Source organism: Pezoporus flaviventris, unplaced genomic scaffold (genome assembly GCF_033815535.1).
Source record: "Pezoporus flaviventris isolate CSIRO_AGI_PZ_B2104156 unplaced genomic scaffold, CSIRO_AGI_Pfla_v1 ptg000083l, whole genome shotgun sequence".
In the NCBI taxonomy this organism is placed as follows: domain Eukaryota; kingdom Metazoa; phylum Chordata; class Aves; order Psittaciformes; family Psittacidae; genus Pezoporus; species Pezoporus flaviventris.
In genome coordinates, this window is record NW_026892631.1 from 11,682,323 (window position 1) to 11,704,047 (window position 21,725).

The 21,725-nt window shown below is 42.3% G+C and overlaps 1 protein-coding gene across 7 annotated transcripts in view; it reads left to right on the plus strand.

The window, feature by feature from the left end:
* Positions 1-21,725, plus strand: part of TTC7A (tetratricopeptide repeat domain 7A) — a 171,010-nt gene that overhangs the window by 81,579 nt on the left and 67,706 nt on the right. For all 7 annotated transcript variants that reach the window (XR_009747200.1, XR_009747199.1, XM_061475309.1 and 4 more), the window contains one exon: positions 814-974. Coding sequence is in view for 5 of the 7 variants with exons in the window: in XM_061475309.1 (XP_061331293.1) it covers positions 814-974 (161 nt within the window). In the remaining 2 variants the exon portion in view is untranslated. The remainder of the gene's footprint in view (positions 1-813; positions 975-21,725) is intronic.

The window sequence follows — 21,725 nt, forward strand, 5'->3', positions numbered from 1 at the left end:
CAGATCTGGAATAACCTGAGTAACAGGGTTTTCAGATGCTAGAGAACCTGATAAAAAGTCCTCCGTATAAAACTTACTGGTAGCCAAAGGCAAGAAAATCTACTAAAGAAGTTCCCTTCTGAACAGATAGATAGCCTAAAATAGGGTATTAGATCACGAAGAGCATGTGATATACTTGCATGCATTATAGATGTTAAGTTTTCTGCCAAGTGAGACTTTATTCTAATGACATGCTGCTGCTGTGAGTGTTGGGACTGCTCTTTACATAGCTGCTAGCAAAGATATTTCTTTTTCTGACAGCATTTGACTCTTTATTTGACTCTTTTATATTGACCCTTTTACCCTTGAACAGTCCAGTTTTTGTGTTCTTGATCTGAGCCATGAAAGACCTTGTACAGCCATCACAAGAGACAAAATGAAGCAGAGATGTGTAGTGCTTTCCCTGAGGTGAAGAGCAGCCACCCATCTTAGAAATGGGGTTGAGAATAGGGCCGTTGTAGTGGAGATGTTCACAGCACAGAAGCACCATGTCAAAGTAAGAGGGGGTTGATGGGATAAGGTCTGCTTCTCCTGTTTATAAGCAGTGATATAGTAACGCTGCAGATTCCGTTCTGTAGAATGTGTGGTTTTTCTTCAGGCAGCGCAGTCTGTTAATCTTGGCAGTCTATTCAGATGGTAGAACTCTTTCTCATAGGTGCCTAAGTAGGATTTCTTTGTAATTTCTAATGACTGTGTTTTTTCTTACCTTTGAGATACAACATATGACTGAAGGAGAAATGTGTTCTCTTTATTTCTACCCCCATCTCTTCCCAGATTTCTGATGCTATAGAACATCTTCAAGAAGCTCTGCAACTGTGCAAAGATGACATGAATTCACTTCATCTACTGGCCCTCCTCTTTTCAGCTCAGAAGCACTATCAGCATGCACTGGATGTTATCAACATGGCTGTGGTTGAGTACCCAGAAAGCTTTAGGTAAGAGTTACAGCATGACGTGGGACATCCAGGCAGGAATGATCTGCGCACTAGCCCTGTTAAATCAGGTGTGCTACTGCTGTGCCACTCTCCTGGGTGTACTGTGAAGCTAAAACCTGTGAAGCTCAGGGTATTCTTTTGATTTTCTGCCTTCATAGGCTTTCAAAATTAATCTTTGTGCTTGTTTGCTTTTCCAGTATTTGTCTCTGTGTATTGTGTTGATGGCGTTTTCTCCCATGTATCTCCCTTTACTTTTTCATATGTCACTTTACACATGGAAAAATGAGTGTGAGGCTTCTACGATGATGTTTGTTGGTATCACAAAGCATTTTGTATGTGGTAAACTCCGTGGTTAAAGACAAACAAATTCTTCATTTTATTGACCATTCTTTTGATGCTCATGTACGACACAATTTGCTGCAACATCACAGTTAGGGAAAAATATCAGTTGAAAGTCACAAGTTGAAATAACATGTAGCTGAAAGGATGGTTTCGCTGCCTAAGAGCAGGCTTGAAACAGCACAGACTTCTTGGAGCCAGAGATTTCCACTGTTCTGTGTTTGACTCAGTCCTTCATCCATCCAAGGGAGATAAATTGAATTCCTTGCAATTTATTTTCATGACCTTTCAAAACAATGAATTTGTCTGTTCTGTGCAAAAAAAAAACCAAGCTACTGCAATACTCTCTGGTCATTGCATACTGGCTGAGTTTTGCAGCCAAACTGCAGAAACTCCTGTTGCGATGCTCAAGACCAGCTTTTTAACTGATGTTTTAAACCCATGCAGCATTGCCTTTAGACAGCCTGTTTTCTCTGGAGAGAGGGAGCATCCTCCACAGGTGTTGTCCAGCAGCTGACTGGGACTTTGTCTAAACCAGAGCATGAGAATGTCCCAAGTGAGACTAAGCCTATCTAAATGCGAGCTTGAATGCTCTAGGGTCTTTTAAGAACTATGGTGCTGTATCAGCATATAATGCTTTTGATTGTAAACTGCATGCTGGCATTTAAAATAGCTCTGCTGACTGAGTTTTTGAAGTTAGTTACTTTGCGTATGTGAGGAGCTAAGACTGTCTGTGCACATCTTTGAGAATGAAATGAAAATTAGTAATGGAGAAGCTTTTAAAATGATGCCAGTGTCTCTTCAGAGTGTGAACATGGGTGTGACTGAAACAGGAAACACTCCAGTGGCTGCTAAATTGTATTTTGTGGTTTGAAAGTAATAGGCATAGTAAAAAACCTCATGTCTTACAGTCAAAGGCCAGATATTCATTGAGGACCTCAAACACTCAAAGATAGATAAGAAAGAGGAAGAGGAAGAAAAAGATCATTATTTATATGAGGAGAAGAGTATTTGTCTTGTCAGATCAACCAACCGGTCCATCAAGTCCTGGATCTTTCCTCTAGCACTTTACAGATAATTTATGTTTTGGGGGAGAACAAAACACAGTGTGTGCAAAGCAGCTTGGAGGACTTCAGGGTGGATTCCCTGGTGCTGTCTGGTAATCTGATTGCCCCAAAGTGGGAAACAATATTACATCCTATGCTTCTGTCAGTACCATTCTTCATGTGCGGAAGGACCTTGCAAGGAAGGAGTTGTCTCTGATAGAAATGATTAATATTGGTAGCGAAAGCCACAGGTTCATGCTTATTCCTAGACACAGACTTTCTAGAGTGTGTGCTCTTGGAAGAACCCCTCTTAGCTCCCTGCGTTCACTGTGGTACGTAACACAGTTGGCAGTGAGACTTGTTCACAGGTACACATGGATGCAAGAATAGCGGCTGGCTTCTTGCCTGCTGCTATCAGCAGTCTGTCTGTGTGTGTCTTTCTCTAAACCAGCCAGCAAATAAGTGGTGAGTGAGGGAATGGAGAAAGAGTGTGACAGAAAAAACATGGAATGAAAATTTTAACAAGCATTTCTGAAGAAAGAGAAGAACGGGAATCCAGTGGGAGGGGGGCAGGAGCAAGAAGACTACAGACTGCATCTGTAGTTTGCATCAAATCTGCAACTGCTTCAGACTCTCTAGAGGTCTGAAGTACAGTTTATGCTGGGAGGGCTTTAGTGCTTTGTAAAACCTCTGGGAAGGGAGAAAAACCTGATGCTATTGTGTATCTCCAGTTGTTATTGCCTTATAGAAAAACTGTAGGAATTTTTACTACTATGTGGAATGACTACAGGATATTTCATGTAAATAGTATAGGCAAGTTCAACTGCGTGAGTTTAAAGCTGTATTTAGAAGAGGTTGATTATTTTTCCCAATTCACATTGATATGAACCAGGCAACTGTGTAATGTGGTGCCTGAGGGCTTCCTTCCTAATGGCCGCTCTTTTTGGAAGCAAAGTTTGATGGCATGTATCAAGAAAAGAAAGTGAAAGCTGCATTAAAGGACTTTACGACTCTGTAGATGACAAAAAATTAAAGCATTGACTGGGTGTATATCCTAAACAAAAGAAAGAATAATACATTAAAAATTAAGGTCTTAGCTGGCCAAACTGTGGACATCTCATACTGTTTTGTTGCTCTCTGTATGTAATTAAGGTTTGTTCTCGCTTTTTATTTTCATATTGAATTCTTTCATTGTATATTTTAAAGAAGCGATCGTTCACAGTGTCACGTAGTTGGTTAGTGGCTGAAGCAGCTGGAAAAAATACACTGCATTGCTCAGCTAACACATAGCATCCTTTGGCATGAGCCACGTAACACTGCCCCGAATGTGTCTGTAAGGGCTGCTTGTTGGAGTGTTGTTTAAACTTAAACGTGTACTTCGCATTTCAGTGGTTGGTTTGATGCATAGGGAGGAGGGATACAAAAGCTAGGCACTGAGTACAGTGAGAGATGGAGTGCTTTGGATCAAGCTGTTGGTGAAGAATGTTGAAGAACAGCTGGATATGCAAAAGCACAAATTGTTCCAAAAAGAAAAAAGAACTTGGGAAGATCACTTCTGATTGAAAGGCAGCATGTAGTAACAAATACATTCCATTAATCAGTGAATGGCTGAATTTGAGCACTTAGATGCGCTGTCAAGCAATGGTGGAGGAAGGCTGGATAGAGGAAGAATGAGAGCTAGCTATGTTAGGCATGTTGCAAGATGGGATGAACCAGTAGAAATACACTGATTTTATATTCATTGCCATGAATATAAAAGATAGAACTAATAGCAATCTTTACATGGGAGGTATTGTCTGTATTTTTCAGGTTTTTCACCTGAAAAAGCCCTGGCTCCTGTGGAGGCAGGCTGCCAATGGTAAAACTTCATGCTTGTCCATCCTGTCAATGTTAGTATGCTTTTAAAAGAAGTTAGTAAATGCAGCATCAGCAGTTAGGTTTGGTATATATTTCAAAGCACTGTCTTAACCTTAATTTGGGAGAGAAGACTCCTAATAGCATCAGCTGTCTCCCCTCTAGGTCAGTTATTCTGTTTTCAAGGCTTTTTTAAGATGGATTCCTTCAATTTTTTTCAAACTCAAAGACCACCCTTTTGGGCAGTGTTCTGCCTGGGACTGGCTGTCATTACCTCCCCAGGCTTGTTTTGGGGATAGATCTTTTTACCTTGAAGAAATAATATTTGTGAGCTACCCCTCTTGCCCTCCAGGTGTTCTTCTTAAGATAGTGCTTGTTTTTCTAGACAGAAAGAATTTCCCCTTTTAAAGCATGTATTCACACCTCACAGTGTTCCATGCAGAAGTCCCATAGGTCTGGCAGCCTGCGGAGCTCACCACAGAGCCTGTCTGACATGATGCTTTATCTTCAGGTAGTAATATTTCCTCCTTCCTGTTTCCTGTGTAAGATTGACTTTGTCCTCTGGACTCACCCACTCTACCAGGGCCTGTTTTGCTCTCTGGTCATCTTTTATCTCTATTTGGTTAGCTCCCTGCATTGAAGGATTAAGGGCTGTACCTACCCTGAAGTTGGAAATAGGATTATCAATATTATGGGTATTCCATTGCTTTATAATTGCTCCCAGACTGCTTATCAAAACATGTTCTGTTGTTTGCTAGTTTGTTTTTTGTCTCCTGGACAGCTTCCCTTTAAGTTACAAGAATACATTCTTCTGGCATAAGTGCAACAGCTTCTAATTGCTGCTGAATGTGATGGTGAATGTTACATTAAATTATCATGTCTTTGTAACAGTTCTGCATGTGGTACAGGACTCGTAACTCTGAAGTGAATAGCCACTTCCTTCTCTTCCTTCCTAAAGTGTAAAGTCACTATTCTGTTGCTTTGAGTCTCAAAACTAGTTTTAAAGAGAAATAACTGAAAACTTTTAGAAAGGGCTGCTATTCTGCAAATAAAGACTCAAAAAGAAGCAGGTGGGCTGGTGTTTTAGAGCAGCATAGCTGTCAAATGCGTTTGTTCTACCCAGATATTTGCTATCATGAAAATAATTACTGTAAATGTAGTGCAAAGAAAGCTCAGAAGTCAAAGAAATGTTAAATGTATGTCTTGGAGACCCTCAATAAAATAAAGTAAGTAAATTTTGCATGGGGAATTGTGTGTTATATTAGCAGAGAGATTTGTGGTGTTTTTCCTACAGCCAGCCCTCAAAATACAAAATCCTCTTCTAGAAGTGGTTTACAGATAGCAAATGTCCTTGACTTCATCACTGCTGCATTAATTTTGTTAAGGATGTGTGCAGTAATCATCTGGCAAGATTTATTTGTCATAGTGTGGTGCAGACTTGCTGTGGGGAGAGCCATTCTGTGGTATATAAGCGATGCTATTTACCAGGTGCTTCCATTTGCTGTGGAGAATCCCCAGTGCAAAATCAGAATCTCAAAACTCATGATTAAACTGGCATCTCCAGTTTGGTTTATGTTTTTCCATTACTTATCAAGCTGTTTCTTGTATGTTGAAAATAAGCATCTCTTGTCTTCTTTGAGCAATATCTTTGTGGGAATTGGTGGAGAACTATAATATCATTGACAGCCATAAAGTAGAACTGTCATCTTTCCTATAATCATCAATAAGAAGGAGTCGCTTGCCTCTCAGTGGATGGTTTGCAAACCTTTGTCTTAGGCCTAGTCTCTACTACCCCCAGGTAATGTCACTGTGTGTGCTGGAGAACGGTTCTACCACAGAGGTGGTGGTGACTTCGCTTGTCTTTAGAGAGCCAGCTCAGCCTGCCTATATGATTGCAGTTCGTCGTTAGGCAAGAAGCAAGGAAGTCTGGTGCATCTTGTCAGCAGACACGGTGATAAAACAAACTTGTTAAAGTTCTCAGGATATTGTTTTGCTTGAATTCCTCAAGGAGGCAAGATCTGAGGATCTGAAACAAGTATAAGTTAATATTTTGGCTGTAGCATTTCATCATACTAGACAAGTTTTATAAATAGGATATTCAGAACTCTTAAGGATGGGCCTCTTGTAAGCTGACTTCTTATAGTGGTGTGTCCACACACTGGCTGGTGAGAGTGACCCACAAACATGTTTATCTCTCTGCTGATGCCCAAGACAATAATAAGAATAATAAAAGATGGAAGTACGTACTTAGGTGATGTGACAGTACTGTGCTACAAGAGTACAAAACGTATTCTGTTTTCAGAATACATGCTTCACTTTAAAAAAGAGATGTATTATGTAGATTTAGAAAGGTTGAAATTGGGCTTTGTGCTATAGCAACCATGAATGTTTGCTTTTGTTGGCATGTTATGATTCCTTGTTCATTTTATAAAACTAACAAAAAAAAAAACCCTTGGTGATACATTGCAATAATCAGGTCTATCCTCTGTGGAACAGGTAATGGTACTGATATACTAAAGGAGAGCTTCAAGCTAGTCTTCTGACTTTTATTCATCATAACACATATCCAAGACTGGATTCTTATTTTGGCAAGTTGAAACAGATATAAGCATCCCTTTCTAAGGGTCACAGCCTGATCTAAACCAAAAATTCAGCAGATGAGCATGATAAGCTTCCTATCCACCATCTTAATGCAGTGGGAAGAAATATCTCCCTAGCTGGCTCATGGCTGTTTGTGCCAGGAATAGATTTGTGTTAGTATATATATCAATCTTAAAATTATATGTGTGGATTCAGTGGTACCTGAGGAGGATTCCATTCCCTCATAGAACAGGGTTCAGGATATGAATAAAAGGAATAAACCAGAGCTTAGACAGGAAACCTGTTGCAGACTTATTTTCTTAGTGTGAAAAGAAGGAACAGCTCTGCAGTTTTGCAACCTTAGTGGCAATGGTTCGAGTCTTTCCTCCAGATGAAAGATCAATTTTACTTCATAATAACTTTGTTCCTGCCACCTGAGTAAATGGCTACTGCCTCTATTCATTTAAGACCTTTACAGCGAGCAGCAGTGCTTCCAGATGCTAGTTTTGGCATTGAGAGGTAACACAAGTACTGCAAATGCATAGGCTTCACTTCAGAAATTTAAGAATAAATTCCACAGTGCAGGAATTGGCTGATGAATATGGCTGATTTGAGATGAGATAGTTGCTAATCAGATTTATTTGTGTAAAAGCAAGAAGTTCCATAAGGGAGCATCAGTAAATTTGTGTTTGGGATTTTAAGCTCGGATTTTGCATGCCCTGGTGTAGATCCCTGCTGTGCATTTGTTGGGGCTGCTGGCTTGCATTGACGTGACATTTAAGGCTTAATGACTACTGATAACCCAGAGGAAAATGAAACCTGCAAACCGCTTTGTGGCAGTAATAACTGGCTAAGTTATTTGTTGATCTTTAAAATTTGTGTTTCTTTGATGAGTCAGGCCTTAATGGAATAAAGTCTGATCCGTCAGCACTGCTGCTTTTTGAAAGAGCAAAATGTCAATTTTATATTCTTCTACTTGCATTTATCTTATGCAATTAACTTCTTGCCAGTACTTTCTCACCCCGATGGGGAGAAGATGCTTTTTGGTTCCTGCTGGCTCACTTCAGGGCACTGTAGATACCTGCCATATCAGTGAGTTGGTCCCCCACCATGCACGTTTCTCCCTGCTAAGTGCCACTGTCTTTCAAACAGCTGCTGGGTGTTCTGCTTTATATTCAAAGGAAGTGTTTAGGAGCCCTCACTGTCTATATTGAATGCTGGGATATATTGAAAGACAAGATGTGTATATTGTCTGGGCAGCAGAGTCAAGTTGGCAGTAGGAACTCTGTGAGTTACAGCGTTCAGCTGTAGTCCATGCATGTAGGGGTTACCCAGTGTGAGGAGGGACTTGGTGATGGGGATCAGTGTTTCTACCTGGCAGGTTTGTGAACTCCAAAGGTACACCTGGGTCACTGAGACCAGAAGGAGGACCTGAGGCATGCTTCCTGCCTGGAAATCAAAGAGAGAACCAAGGGGGAAAGGTGGTGTTAGTGTGGGAAGCCCAGCTCTAAACCTTCCCTTCCTGCTATGGGACCACACATGGATACGGAGGGGGCTGCATAGGGTACCACCATTTGTTAGCAGCTTCAGATGTTAATTCTGCTGGAAAACATGGTTGGAACCTCTTGATCTGAGCTCCTTCAGGGCTTTTTCATTATATGAGTAAAGGAGAAAGCAAAACGCCCTGTTTCGCTGTTTTTCGTGTCTGTACATCTAGTGAAGGTGAAGGCTGTGGGGAGTCTGCTGTCAAACGTACAGATCTGATACTCTGAAATTGTTTCCTGAGGCACTCAAAGGCGCCAGAGGAATGGAGGAAGATGGTTTGGGGGTTTGGTTGTGTCATTTTTTTTATGTGTTTTTTTTTTCTTAGGCATTCCTGGATTTTCTGAGACCTTTAAAACCCCTCAAATGCAAGGATGATCAGGAGTCGTTTCTTGATTGAGAATTCGTTTTTCAATGTGCAGAATGTCAGCTTTGTTAGCATTTACTGAGAATTGCTGATGATAATCATTTCTGGAAAACACAGGTCCTGAAACAGGGAGAGGCACGGATGTTAACGCTTAGCAAATTGTTTTTCAGCGCAGTAAATGACTTTCCAAGAAATCACAGTGCGGTCAAGCCGTGTTGTGTCTCAGATGAGTATAAATCTCTGATCACTCAATGAAAGGGTTGGCTTTTTTTTCATCTCCAGCTGGAAATTTCAGACTCGAGTGACTTCTGCTCTAAGGTCCTAGGAGTATTTATTTGTCTGAGTACAAAATGTTTTGGGTTTCATTATTTTCCTCCTCAAAAAGAGGAGGGAGGGGGGATATGTTCAGACTTGCTGAAGAACTCACCAGGGAACAGAAGCTGAATATAGTAACTTTTCAGGCACAGGTGTGGTTTTTCACTTCTGAAAAAAGGAAAGCCCTTGCTCTTCCCTGTCCCAGAAACACTGGCAATAATTGCATCTTAGATGGTAAGTGTACTTCTCATTGAAGAAGTGTACTATTGACACGAATGTCTGCAGAACCAAGTATGTAAGCAGGCATAGTCACAGTATTTGATATTAGTCAGTGCTCATGTTACTGAATGGTTTAGTTTTTGTTGGTAAAGGAAAAAGAAGGATGAATGGAGAGGTTATAATCGAAGATGAGACTGACGTAGAAGTTCTGCATTGCCAACATGTCTTTTAAAATGCTCACATACATTTTGCAATATGCTAACATTTTTGCAACACCAAGCAGATAATATGAATAATTTTTGTCTTTCCTTTATTCATTTTCACCTTGGCTTGAAGCTTCCTGTTCTGCACGTAGCTCAGCAGTAAGTTTGTTTTAAGACTATTTCAGGAGGAAGGGTGAAAACAAGGATTGAGACCTATATGGTCTAACCAAGTTCGCAGTCAGTAACAGAATTCTTCCTACATACACCGACAGAAAATTCAACCCAGAACTACAAAAGTAAATGTAGAATTGTGTTTCTAAGCCCTGTGGCTGGAAATGTGAACTGATGGAAATCTTGCAGGTCAGGAAATGAGTGCAGTGACCTCTGCTCCATATGCCTCTATCAGGTGGACAAGTGTCAAGAAGGTGATAACTACCACCTGAAATGAAGGTCATATCTATAAGCAGTTGTGCTGGAATTCAGAGTGAAGAGACTCCTGAACATCTTTTTTTAACCTTTTTGTCCCAGAATCTGGCCCTTCATGTCTGCCATCTGAGCACATGAAATGACTTGAGGTTATTCTGTAGCTTTTCTTTTTATTTTCTCAGGACAAGGTCAATGTCCTTCTGTTGTTGGCATTTAGCACAGTGGTTCTCTGAACCCAGCTGAGACTATAGCGTGCCACTGCAGTCAGTGTAATGAACAGGAGAGATGGCCAGTGGGCAAAGGGAGCTGCAAGGAGTGCTACTGAGTGAAAGAGGAATCTGTGCCTCCCACCCCATGAGTTTCAATAATCAGTCATTCTGTCTGGTTCTTCAGAAATTAGATATTTGCTGTGTTGGGTAGAAAGCTTGGCTTAATAAATTGTGGTAATACTTAAGTGTGCAGCCTAGCAAAGTAAGAATGACATAACTCGACGTGAAACAAAGGGATACAGTAGAGGGATGAGGATCATCTTTGGAGTCTTTTCCAGCCCTTCCCATACTATTGCAGTGGAAGTGCTTGGAGAGGCTGTACTGCAAAAATGGCACTTTAGGTGAGGAATGTGGGACATCTGCCCAGCCCCAGGTGCCCATGCCAGCATCCATGGCCCCTCCAGGAGCGAGGTGCTCCCTGACACGTAAGGATGCAGAAAGATAGATGCTGGCTGCTGGACCATCCTGAGTGGGAGTGAGAAAGAGCTGGTGCACCAGTTGCAAAGGGTATGTCCATCCTGCTGGGGCTGCTCCTCGTGGGGATATGGCTGGGCTGGATTCATCCCATCTCCTTGGGCTGCTGCTGGCAGTCTCCATAGAGATGTGGATCTGTGCTGCTTGTGCTCACACTCTTGAGCCTTGCAGACCCCATGGGCTGCCTTGGACCGTGCAGCAGCTTTTCAGCTGGGCATCGACTACTTTAGAGTTGTGCACCATGGTACTGAGAGTTAATGATTTGGAGGGGTTTTTTTTGCATCCAAAGCGCTTGTGTGAATTAATGCTTTTTCTTACACAATTGCATGTAGGAGTCAGGGTACATATACTAAATTATCTTTCAATCAAAAACATTCCCTTGAAACTAAACTGTATGGTACATTTCTTGTTTATTGCTCTAGCGTTAAAGCCGATGGAAATGCTGGAGAATCTTTTGTTGCCAGGGGTGCAATCTATGTCCCCCCCTTAATCATGAGGCTGCACATTGTCAGTTTGGAAATTGCAACTGGAAAAAGGTTTGGTTTTTCAAATCCCCTTTAAAAACAGGAAAAACAAAATATAATAGATGTACTCTTTGGAGCCTCTATACCAGGTGATTTTTCCAACGCAAAAGGTGTTGAAACCTGCTCTAACAGCAGCTCTGGGATTACGTTGCTTCCTTCTCAGTGACAGCCAGCAATTGCCTGCTGCTTCCCTGTCAAGCAGGGGCATAGCCCTGAGCAGAAGAGGAAGGGAGACACTGTAGGGTGGTGATGTCCAAGTGGGTGTCTGTGTGTTTCTTAGGGAGTGTAAAAACAAGCACATGTTAAACTTCTGCAATGTTAGTTCTGTTCTTTAAGCCCTATGATGATATTGTGAAGGCCATGGCAGGGGGGGGTTGGAACTTGATGATCTTAAGGTCCTTTCCAACCCTAACTATTCTATGATTCTATGAAATAAGATGCAGGAAGGAATGTTGTATGCGGCTTGTTATTTGTGATAGCTACATTGGAAAGCATGTAAAGGGTTCTAGTACAGATTTGTGATGTTCTAGAGGTAAAACTGGTCTTACAAGAATGAAATATCTCCTTCAGATGCCTCACCCGCTCAGAACATTCCTAATCTTTGCAATACACTTGTCATTGGATGTGCATCAGGTATTAGTTTAGACTTTGCTCATTTCTCCACCTAGTTCTCCTGCAGACTTCTATTGCAAAAAGATGTGTTTTAGACATGGCAATATCCACTTCTGATCTCATATAAGGGGCCCTTGCACACAGCGGAGCCAGTGTCTCATTTTGCAAGTTATAACAGTACGTGCCTTGAATTCTGGATGTAAGCAATATCCTAGCTGAAAAATAACTTAATCTTTTCTCAACACAGCATAAGCGACAGTACAGTGTAAAGTTGCCAGGCCACAAAAAGCTAGAAGCAGCGCTCACAAATTCTGTGTTCCAGCAGGTACTCATTATGTGCCTACATAGACTAGGCCATTAGTGTGGGATTAGTTGCCAAGTCGTGGGAGAGAGAGAAATCATGGTTTTAGGTGTCTCTGTGAGTACAGGGAAGAACCAGTGAAGCAATTCTGTATCCAAACAGCACCTTAAGGAAATCTTGTTTCTTACAGGATAGGGCAGATTGGCCCTTCAGCACTTAGGAGGCTGTTAATAAGCTGAAAGAGGGGTTGCAAATAATGTCACAGCTAAAACCGAGAAGTGTTGCTCTGCCATTAAGGACAAAGCCACATACAGGTTCTCACAGATGAATGAATAAATTCTAAATGCTTCCTCTGATGTGTGAACGCCGAAATTAACACCACTGATTTCTGCACACTAAGAATAGTACAGGGTGTCAGCACCGAGGGAGGAAGGGAAAGAGTCTTCTCCAGCATTCAGATTGCTTAAAGCTGAAACCGTGTAGCCTAAATGGCTGCATCTTCCATTTCAGAAATGAACTATATAGCCCTGTGTCAGAGAAACCCCTAGTCATTGGCTTGGCCCCAGCCTAAGCGATGCTTTTACTGCAGAAAAACAAGTGTACAGACATGGATTTTCTGACCTTGGTATTTGTAAGTGCTTATCATTGCTTCTGAGCAGGTTCTGTTTGGGCTGATGGCCTTTTAAGAGAAAGCTTAGTGCCTGGGTTTCAAGCTGAAGGGAAGGAAAGCCACACTGTTTTACCCTACCCAAGTAGGGGAAAAAGCAGAGCTGAGAACGGTGCAGATGGCCTGAGTCGGATTGGCGCACAGTACCGGAGTATCAGCATCAGATGACTACCTTAAAAAGTGAGGCCCTGTCATCTCCCTGTTTTCACTGGGGATCTCATAAACCACTTTTCCAAGATTATGCATAATAGCGGTTTGTCTGGCTGAAAATATCCCCCAGAAGAACAAGAAAAGAATCTCTGTAAAATCAGAATACATTAAAGGCCAAGGAAGGGAGGGTGTTTCTTTTATTTTCTTACTTGATGTTGCATTTTTATCAGCTTCGTTTGATGAAACTTAACAAAGCAAAACCCTGCAGTTCTGCAGGATGTGTGTTTTCTACCCAGTGCTTTCCGAACTGGCTACAGGCATTTTTCTCCCATCAAATTCAATGGCCTCTCAGCAAATGTTATTAAACTCAATTGCCAATTCCTCCTGTACACGACAGCCACTGCCAACAGCGTAATTGTCCAGGGAGGAAGTCACTGCTTGTCTTACTCAGTCCATCTACATTCCTTCACAGTTTTAGCCTATATCATGAACAATGTTGATTACGAGTTCAGCACTTAAACAGTGCCATTAAACTGTGTGCCCTAATCAGCGTGAGGCACTTTGAGTTGGGCTTGGAATAGGATTTGCAACGGGGACTGTGCGCAGAGCCGGTGCTTTGTGAAGTTTAAGGCTGCAGTTGTGTCGAGGTTTTATATAACAAATGCCTCCTGCCTTAGTCAGGGCCACTTGTAGTGAGGGTAGCTATAGTAACAAAACAAAGTTTCTAGCTAGCGAAGGAATATTTCCAATGAGCAGGACATCAGTGTCTGATCCAGCCCCTGAAATATGCTTATTTATCAGTTTTGTGGGCAGCGCTATTTTAATAGCTGCTACTCTATTTTCAAAGCTATTTAGATGTTTCCATTTGTTTGCTTTTGGGGTGGGTTTTTTTTTTTTTGTTTCATTTTTTATTTGTATTCCTAAAACCTATGGAGGGATTTGTTCCTTTTGCTTTCAAATGGAAATGTTCTAATTATATTCCTGCTTTTTAAACTTGTTTTCCTAAAGAAATGGCAGTTTTGCAGTTGGGCTTTTTATAATCTGAGCACTTTTGGAACTATTGGCTGATTTAAAACAAGTTTTGCAGCGTGATAATGAAGTTTCTGCAGGTTTCCTAAGAAGAGCTGGTTGAGTCGAGGCTGGAGGGGCCAGGCAGAGCCGAGCCGTGCTGTGCTGGGGTTAGCAGTGCCAGCAGGATGGAGTTTCATACCACTTGGGAAGGGACAGCTTGTTGCATTTCAGTGAAGAGTATATAAATACCTGCTGTTTCTATGTCTTACATGCTCATTTGCATGTGTAACAAGTGATCGCAGAATGAGTAAGGAAGGTAATGAGGGATGCTGCAAGTGGTACTCAGTACAGCTTAACCAAAACCAAGCTTGCACACGTTGGAGGTGCGGTAGAAGTCTGGGGTCTCAGCATGGTCTGCAGGACTCAGCCTCCCTTGGAAACCTCTGTTAGGTTTTCACAGGAATCCTAACCTGAAAGCAGCAGCCTGGTTAAATAAGGGCCAAAAGAATTATTATTCCCTTAATAAAAAGGTCTCATAAAACTTCAGTGGGGAGCTTTTCTGTTGCCAAACCCATGGTTTATGAGGAGCAGTAAGACATTTTTAAGGGAAGCATGGCATTTGCTGAAGCAAGCTGAAAACACAGTTATTGGCCCCAAAGCTGTGATGGTGTTTGGACACTCTGTGTGCGAGTTTCCTTATCCTGGCTTCGTAAATTAAGAAAGCGCTAGTTTTTAAAGAGATCCCTGACCTTCTCTTCTATTGTCTGTGAATAATTGTGTTTTCTGAAGTTCAGTAACTTTCCACTCAAATGGATGACACATAAATTCACATGAGGAGCCTCCAATAAAACTAAATGCATTGCCGCCCTGGAGTGGACTCTCCCATTCCATGTATTTCCTCTTTCAAGCAACAGCTTCTGGCTTGTAGCCATTTGGTGGTGGAGTATTTGGAGCACCAGGCAAGGAAGTGGAGGTGTGGAAAATAGAAGGGAAAACAGTGAGGGGAAGCCAACATTTGGTGTTTGGACTTGAGGGAAGGTAGAAAATTCATTTCAAGCTCTTACTCAGTTTTATGGGGTCATTCCCATCTAGTGATTTATCTTTTCTTGCACAGTCAGATGCTTGCCTGTCCACCAGCAGACAGGAAACAGAAAAGCAGTTCTCTTGCAAAAGCACATTTCCTAGATGGTGAGTAACTGCAGTAAACCATTTCAGCCACAGACTCCTTGCAGTGAAACTCCGTTTGAACCTCCCAGTGGCCCTGTGATGGATCAAACGTTTCGGAATCATTTTGTACAGCACTGAAATGCAGCTGTGATTGAGGAGTAGAGCAGCTCTTTAACAGGCAATAACAATAGCATGTACCAGGTTAGGCTGGGAAGTCTGGAGGAGTAATCTGCCAGTTCAAGTTGGGGAGGTGGCTGTAGAGAGGCAGGATGTAGAGACCAAAGTTGGGGTTTTACCATACTATAATGGCCTAACACCTGTGATCCTGTAAAAATGTGACTTCGGCTCCTTCCTATCTTCAGTTAATGAAAACTTGGGATTTAGACTTCATTTATGGGATGGGTATTAAAAATGATGAATCTTAAGGGGGCAAATGTAATCCTAAAAGACCCAAATAAAAGCTAATTTAAAGTGTTAAGGGAAGCTGGCCAAATATGACTAAATGCATCTCTTTCAGTTGGTGGTTAGAAAGATATTTTTTACTCCCCTAAATCAGCTACAGCACTAAATGCCATAATAGAAACATTCTAAAATTAGTAGAACTGGCTGTTTTTGCTGTCTTTGCTGCACAGTTCTGGTTAGGGTTATTGATGAAAAACTCAACTTTTGCCTTCTCTCTTTTATTAAATCAGTAATAGGATGAGTTAACGGATGCAGTAAGTTTCAGACTATATTCTACATAATGTCAGTTTGTTTTCCCAAGAGCATTTAACTTTGTGGTGTTGTGTAACAACTCTAATAAGAGCACAGCAGTTTCTTTATGGTGTTTCCTGCATAACTGTGCTCTTGATTTGTGGTGGATTAGACAGGTTCATCCTTTGGATTGTTAAGAACAAAATTCCCAAGACTGAGCATCACAGTTCCCTGCAGGATGGTGGCAGTGTTCAAAACAGATTGCATAGCTCAGTTCTATGGATAAAGGGACCTGAGACTCAGGTGTAATCACTACTGAGGTTGTTCTTTCCTTCTTCTGCCAGCCTACGGTGCTCATAAAAAGTAGTCACAGGTGCTTTGGGGACTGGTCTGCACTCTAAAGCTGAAGGAAAATTGGCCGAGGACCCAAGTGGAGACACAACAGTCACACTATTTCTTTCACTGTTGTAATTTAGGCCTGCTTCCTGAGCAGCAATAATAAACCATGGAATGACTCATTTGACAAGGTGAGTTGCAGTTTAACTTTTATTTATGGCAGCGGCAGAAAAATGTGTCACATGGATGTGTTCCCACAGGCAGCCCATGGGGAGAGGAGAGGGAGGGATGAGTCCAGCGCCCTGGCTGCGTTTTCTTGGTTACATAGGGAGTTTCACAGCTACGCAGTTTAGGCATGGAGGGCTGGTATACGTGAACAGAGCCTCTCCTGTCTGCTGCTGCATGTGCTGCCCGCAGTGAAGCGGGGTACCTTGAGTGGGGATGGAGCGGTTCACGGTGGTGCAGAGATGTACCAAGCCACACCAGGCTTGCGATTAGCTGGTTTAGCAAGAGGGAACAGCACACAGCTTACACGGAGAGGTGAAATGTGTCACTGGCTTAATCCATTTCCTGGGGTAGTCTTTGCTGGGTTAACTCCTACAGGGCTATGTTACAGAGCAAACCAGCTCGATGATGTGTTCTGTGACTTAAGTAGTTGCCTAGCTGATAGCTTTTATGGACTTGGGGAATTTATGTGCTATGGTTCTTATCATGTAGTGGCTTTGCAAAAGTGATATTTTTGTACTTGGGGCTTCAGTTGTCCATTCGTTGTATCCTGAATATAAATACCGGAATTTGTATCCATTGGAAACGTCAAGCTGTCATCTCTTCTGAGCAATCTGGAATACATAAATCTGCAGGGTTTGCTGAAGCAGATTCATTATTATTTACAGTTTTCAGTGGAGAAATGAAGCTGTTTGGGTAACTGGAATCACACTACAAATTCTGCGTTGAGGCTGACTGATGGCAGGTGTTGCCCGAAAAATAAGTTTATACCTGGAGAGACCCGACAGAGCTGTGATCTTGGCATGGAGTGGAAGGAGAAGGGGATTGGGGAAAATTGAATGGAAAGAACTGTACCTATATCAAATCTGCCAGATCTGGCTGCCGTAGAACCTTTTTAAATCGGGAACAAAGTGGAAGAAAAACACACGAGGGGGGAAAAGTCAGTCATGCCATAAGCAATCACAAATCTGATGCACTGAGGAATCTGTCAGCTTCCAGCAGAGCTGGTGTTTCTCCGAATTAATTCATTCTCTGTCTCATTCATGCTAAAAGTGCATTGCAGCTCACTTGTCTGTGCTTTTACTAACTTCTCTAGGGCATTTGGGAAAAAGATGCCCAAGAAGTTTATTGACTGTTGTCCTGAGTACTCTGTGCAGAAATTGACCTCGAGGATGGAATTTACAGTACTGTTTACTCAGCATGTTGGATTTTGTGTTGCCATTTCTGTTGGAGAGAATCATTCGTGCAAGCTGATGCAGGATTTCCTTGAGCACTGGGTAGCAAACGCTGTAGTTACCTTGAGTAAGGGTAGAGTTGCACTGTCCTGGAGTTGCACAAATGAAATACTCATCCGTGCCTCCTGAAGCGAGGTAGCGGTAAGCTGGGCCAGCTGTTTATGTCAGTCACCAGCTTCCCCTTCTCTATAAGCTCCTTTCCCTGGGCTCATTTCCTGAGCCACACAGAGCAGCTCATGGCTGAGTCAAAACCACAGGTTGTGTGTGTGAAAGCCTGAATTCACTGCTGTAGCTTTGCAGAGCTGTCTCACCCAGTCGGCATCCCTACCCACCCTCCCTGGGGCTTTTTCCTCCAAAGACCCTTGTATATGGTAGATGGATTAGATACTTTCATATGCTCTTGCCCTTCTCTTGTGGTTCCAATTTTAGTGTAATTCAGGCCTGTGATGTGACAAATGCCTGCAAAGGGCTCTCATCACCATACAGCTTAGTATGTGTATATAGTATGTGTATATACTGAGACTTTCATAGCTGGTCTCTCTGTTTCTCTGCTGCTTGGAGTCATCTTGTGCTGAAGCCTGATGAACAGGGTAATTATTTGACAAAGGATTACAGCTCTGAGTCTTTCCTGCTAAGGCTGAAGGAGGCCATTACTTCATCTTATATTAAATAGCACATGGTAATTCTAAACACCTTCTGGATTTGGAATGTATTAAATCTGTTCAAGAACAAAGAACACTGGTTTTTATCTGTGTCTTTCAACAGTTTTTAAGCCAGTCTCTTTATGGCAGGATTTAGTTTATGCCATGTATCTACAGTCAAAGAAAATAAGAATGTCAGCTCTTCCACGGCTGCATCTTGGTGTTGGGAATCTGATTCAAAATGTCAAATTCCAGGCGCACGCTGTGTATTTGAACTGTGCTTCCTCTGGATGTCATTCCCTGAGGGAATTAATTATGGTAGGATATATCACATACATAATGACAGGCTCTGTTAAGCCTTCCGGAGGCAAAACTGCCAATCAGGTCACCAGAGAGCCTGAGTGCTTTCAGTTGCCTTGGAGTAAGTTCTGCGCAGCCACTTTGGTATCCTTTCAGTAAGTTACTTGAGGAAAGGTGTGGATATAGTAATGCAGGTATAATTCCTTCAGTGTGGTGGGAATGGAAAGGAACACTCTACCTGTGTTTCGTATAGATTGGCTTAGACAGAAAAGGAAATAAAACTGAGATCATGTGCTCTGAATTACAGCTTGCTTGCACAATGGCCTTTTAAGAGGGAAAGTGGAGGCAAACATGAATGCAAAGTGTTGTTTATGCCTAATGGTAAAACACAGGACGGTTTCATGCTTTCAGGTTGACATCTGTTCCTCCCCTTCAGGCTTATTTCAAGGAAAAGCTGGTACATGCTGCTACCTTATGAGAAGGCAGAGATTATAAATATACGATTCTGATTTATCCTGAACTAACAGGGTCCGTGAAACAGAATAAACACAGGGGTTTCACTGTGTCCTGTCAGCAGGAACGGCTGCACGGTTCAGTCCAGCCTCCTCCTGCCCCCCTTCTGAGATGTGGAGATGCGGATCTGACCCGGAGCACCTTGGAGCTCTGCTGCAGGCCTGTTGTGCCAGTTGGTGCCGGCAGCCCTGCAGAGGCCAGGCGCTTCCCCATGGGGTTTCTCTCCTTCGCTCAGGAGAAGAGAAAGTATTAAGTCTGTTCTGTATGAAAAGGTAGGGCTTGTTATTCATCATCACTGCTGTTCACTTCTTTTCAGTTGCAGGATGCTTATGGAAGAGCTGAACAGGTTTGTGGGTTGTTTTGGGGTCTTTTTGTGAGTCACTGGGAGTGTTAAAAACAACACTTCTCTTTTTCATTTTTTTCTCTTTTTCGTTCTAATTTGCAGGCTAGAATTCTGCAAATGAATAGTTTATTTGAAGGGATAAAGTAGGAAGCCAGCAGGTACAAGCTGATCAAACTGCACTGACCCTGCGCTTCATTTCTGTGTTTATCTGATGCATGCTCATTTTTAGGGAGCTGCAGACAGCCTGCCTGAGCTTTTCTGACTTGAATCTGGAGTGCCAGATCCCCAGCTCATTTAAGAAGATGGAAATCCATTCATTTCAGCTGAACAGAGCCAGTTCCCTTCAGCTCGCTGTCTGGCCCTGAATGTTTAGTTCCTTTTGCCTGCTTCATTGCAGCTATTAGCGCGAAGTTGTGGAGCAGATTTCAGGTTTTAAAAGCACTGTGACATTAAAAACACGTAAAGGTCAGTGGTTGCTAAGTGCTGGGCTGTTTCTCCAAAAGAAAAAGCTTTCCAGTAATCTGTGGGTGAGGAGCCCAAAAGTTAAGCCAAAAAATGCTGGTCCTGTCACCTGCACTGTACGGCATAAATTAGACCTGGTTTTCAACAGTTTCCTTCTATCCAGCTTTTCAGTTGTGTTCGCAGTTTTACACTGAGGTGTGTTTTCAGGCTATTATTGAAAGGCCAAATACTGCTCTTTTTCAACGCTTAAAATGTCCTAATTGCATGTTTTCCCAGAGGATTTTCTTTAATCACATGTGCAGTGCTTGGGAGCTGTGGCGTTGTGTCATCTTTTCTCAGCACATCTGGAAGATCTGTCACGTTGGGGTGTAATAGATACTGCAGAAGAATAATCCATTAATCTGATTTTAGGCTCAATCTGCCATGGATTCTCTCTTTATTCCTGTTTTTTTTTTAACCATTCATGTATTTCTCACCTTTCTCTTGAGGCTTTTAGTTCTTGTTGGCAGTTCTAATTGAAACGAGCTGGGTATTTCTGACAGGTTGAGAGGCTGCTGCTTTTTCTTTGTTACTCATAAGCAGTGACTCAGCTCTTTTGTACAGTGTAAGGTGTGTTTGCTCGAGTCATACGTGCAATAGTGAGGTTACGATTTCCAGCAAGGGTAAGAAATGAAGCTTCACATTTGAATTACAGCCTGCAAGATCCTGGTCTACATTAGTGCTCAGCTGAACCGGGCACAGCTCTCTGCTAGGAAAAAGCCTTGTCCTGAAGTAGTAGTCAAGGATGCAAGCTGTGGAGCTGGGTTCTACAAGTAGGCACTTGGTGTGTATAGTTGTTATGTGGTTTAGGAAGAAAATATAGAAAATTGGTTTATGTTTAATCATATTTGTGCTGAAGAAACAAAGAATATTTAGGTTAAAGTGGAATGCGTAAGCGGCAGCACACACAGTGTTTCTACATATATTGAAGAAGCTGGATTTATTACAAAATAGAGTTGGTTGGGCTGTGCTTCCAGTGTGTGTTGAAATCACGGTGACCCCTTTCAGTATGACTGTGAACATACAGAGCTGTTCACTGTTATACCCTGAGTTTGATTTTGTCTCAGTGTAATGGTTAAGGGGAGCTATCACAGTATCAGTTCATCTGGCTAGCTCGATATCCGTGGGGAACCCATACCATGTGTGAGGGTAACAACATGACAAACAGTGCTGTCATTGCCACAGCCAGGCTGCGTGGTCTCAACCTGGCAGGGGTTAAGGGCTGCAAGTCCTGACCCTGCAATCAGCTTTGTGCAGCATGAAACAGAACTATGAAGGAGCTGTATAAGGAAATACAGTGCATCTCCAGAAACATGAACATCATTTTGTCTGGTTTCTGCAAGGCAGTGTGCTCTGTCGAGCCAAATGGTAAGGACAGGTTTTGTTAGGTTAACTTAATCGTGCCAGGGAAGGACTGAGTGAAACTGCTGTAGCACAGTCTTCAGCACATCTGCCTCTTGAAGTGGAGACCTGGGTCTGTACGCTGATTTTTAGCTCTGCATTAAAGGTCAGGCTCCTGTGTGTTCCTGCTGCTAACTGTGCTGTGTTCAGCTGGCGCTGGTGCTGACACAGACTGCAATTACATCATGGTTTTGCTTTGCAGACTTAGACAAATACAGTTCCTGCTAGTAGCAATATACCCATTTCTTTCTCTAGGATTTTCCTTGGTGAAGCCACCAGTTTTCTGTTTATCACAACCCAGGTTTGTTCTAGATTAGGTGGGTTTTTTTCCTTCTGAAGTGAAGGAGCTTTTGTCTGTCTTCGCTTCTGTCTCTGCTTTCACCTTTAAGCATGTCTTTCACCATCCTTTTTTTAGGCTGGTATAGAAACTTGCTCCTCTGGATCTTACTGAACGAGCTCACCTTATAAAAAGCAGTGCCTCTGAACTGCCATAAGTA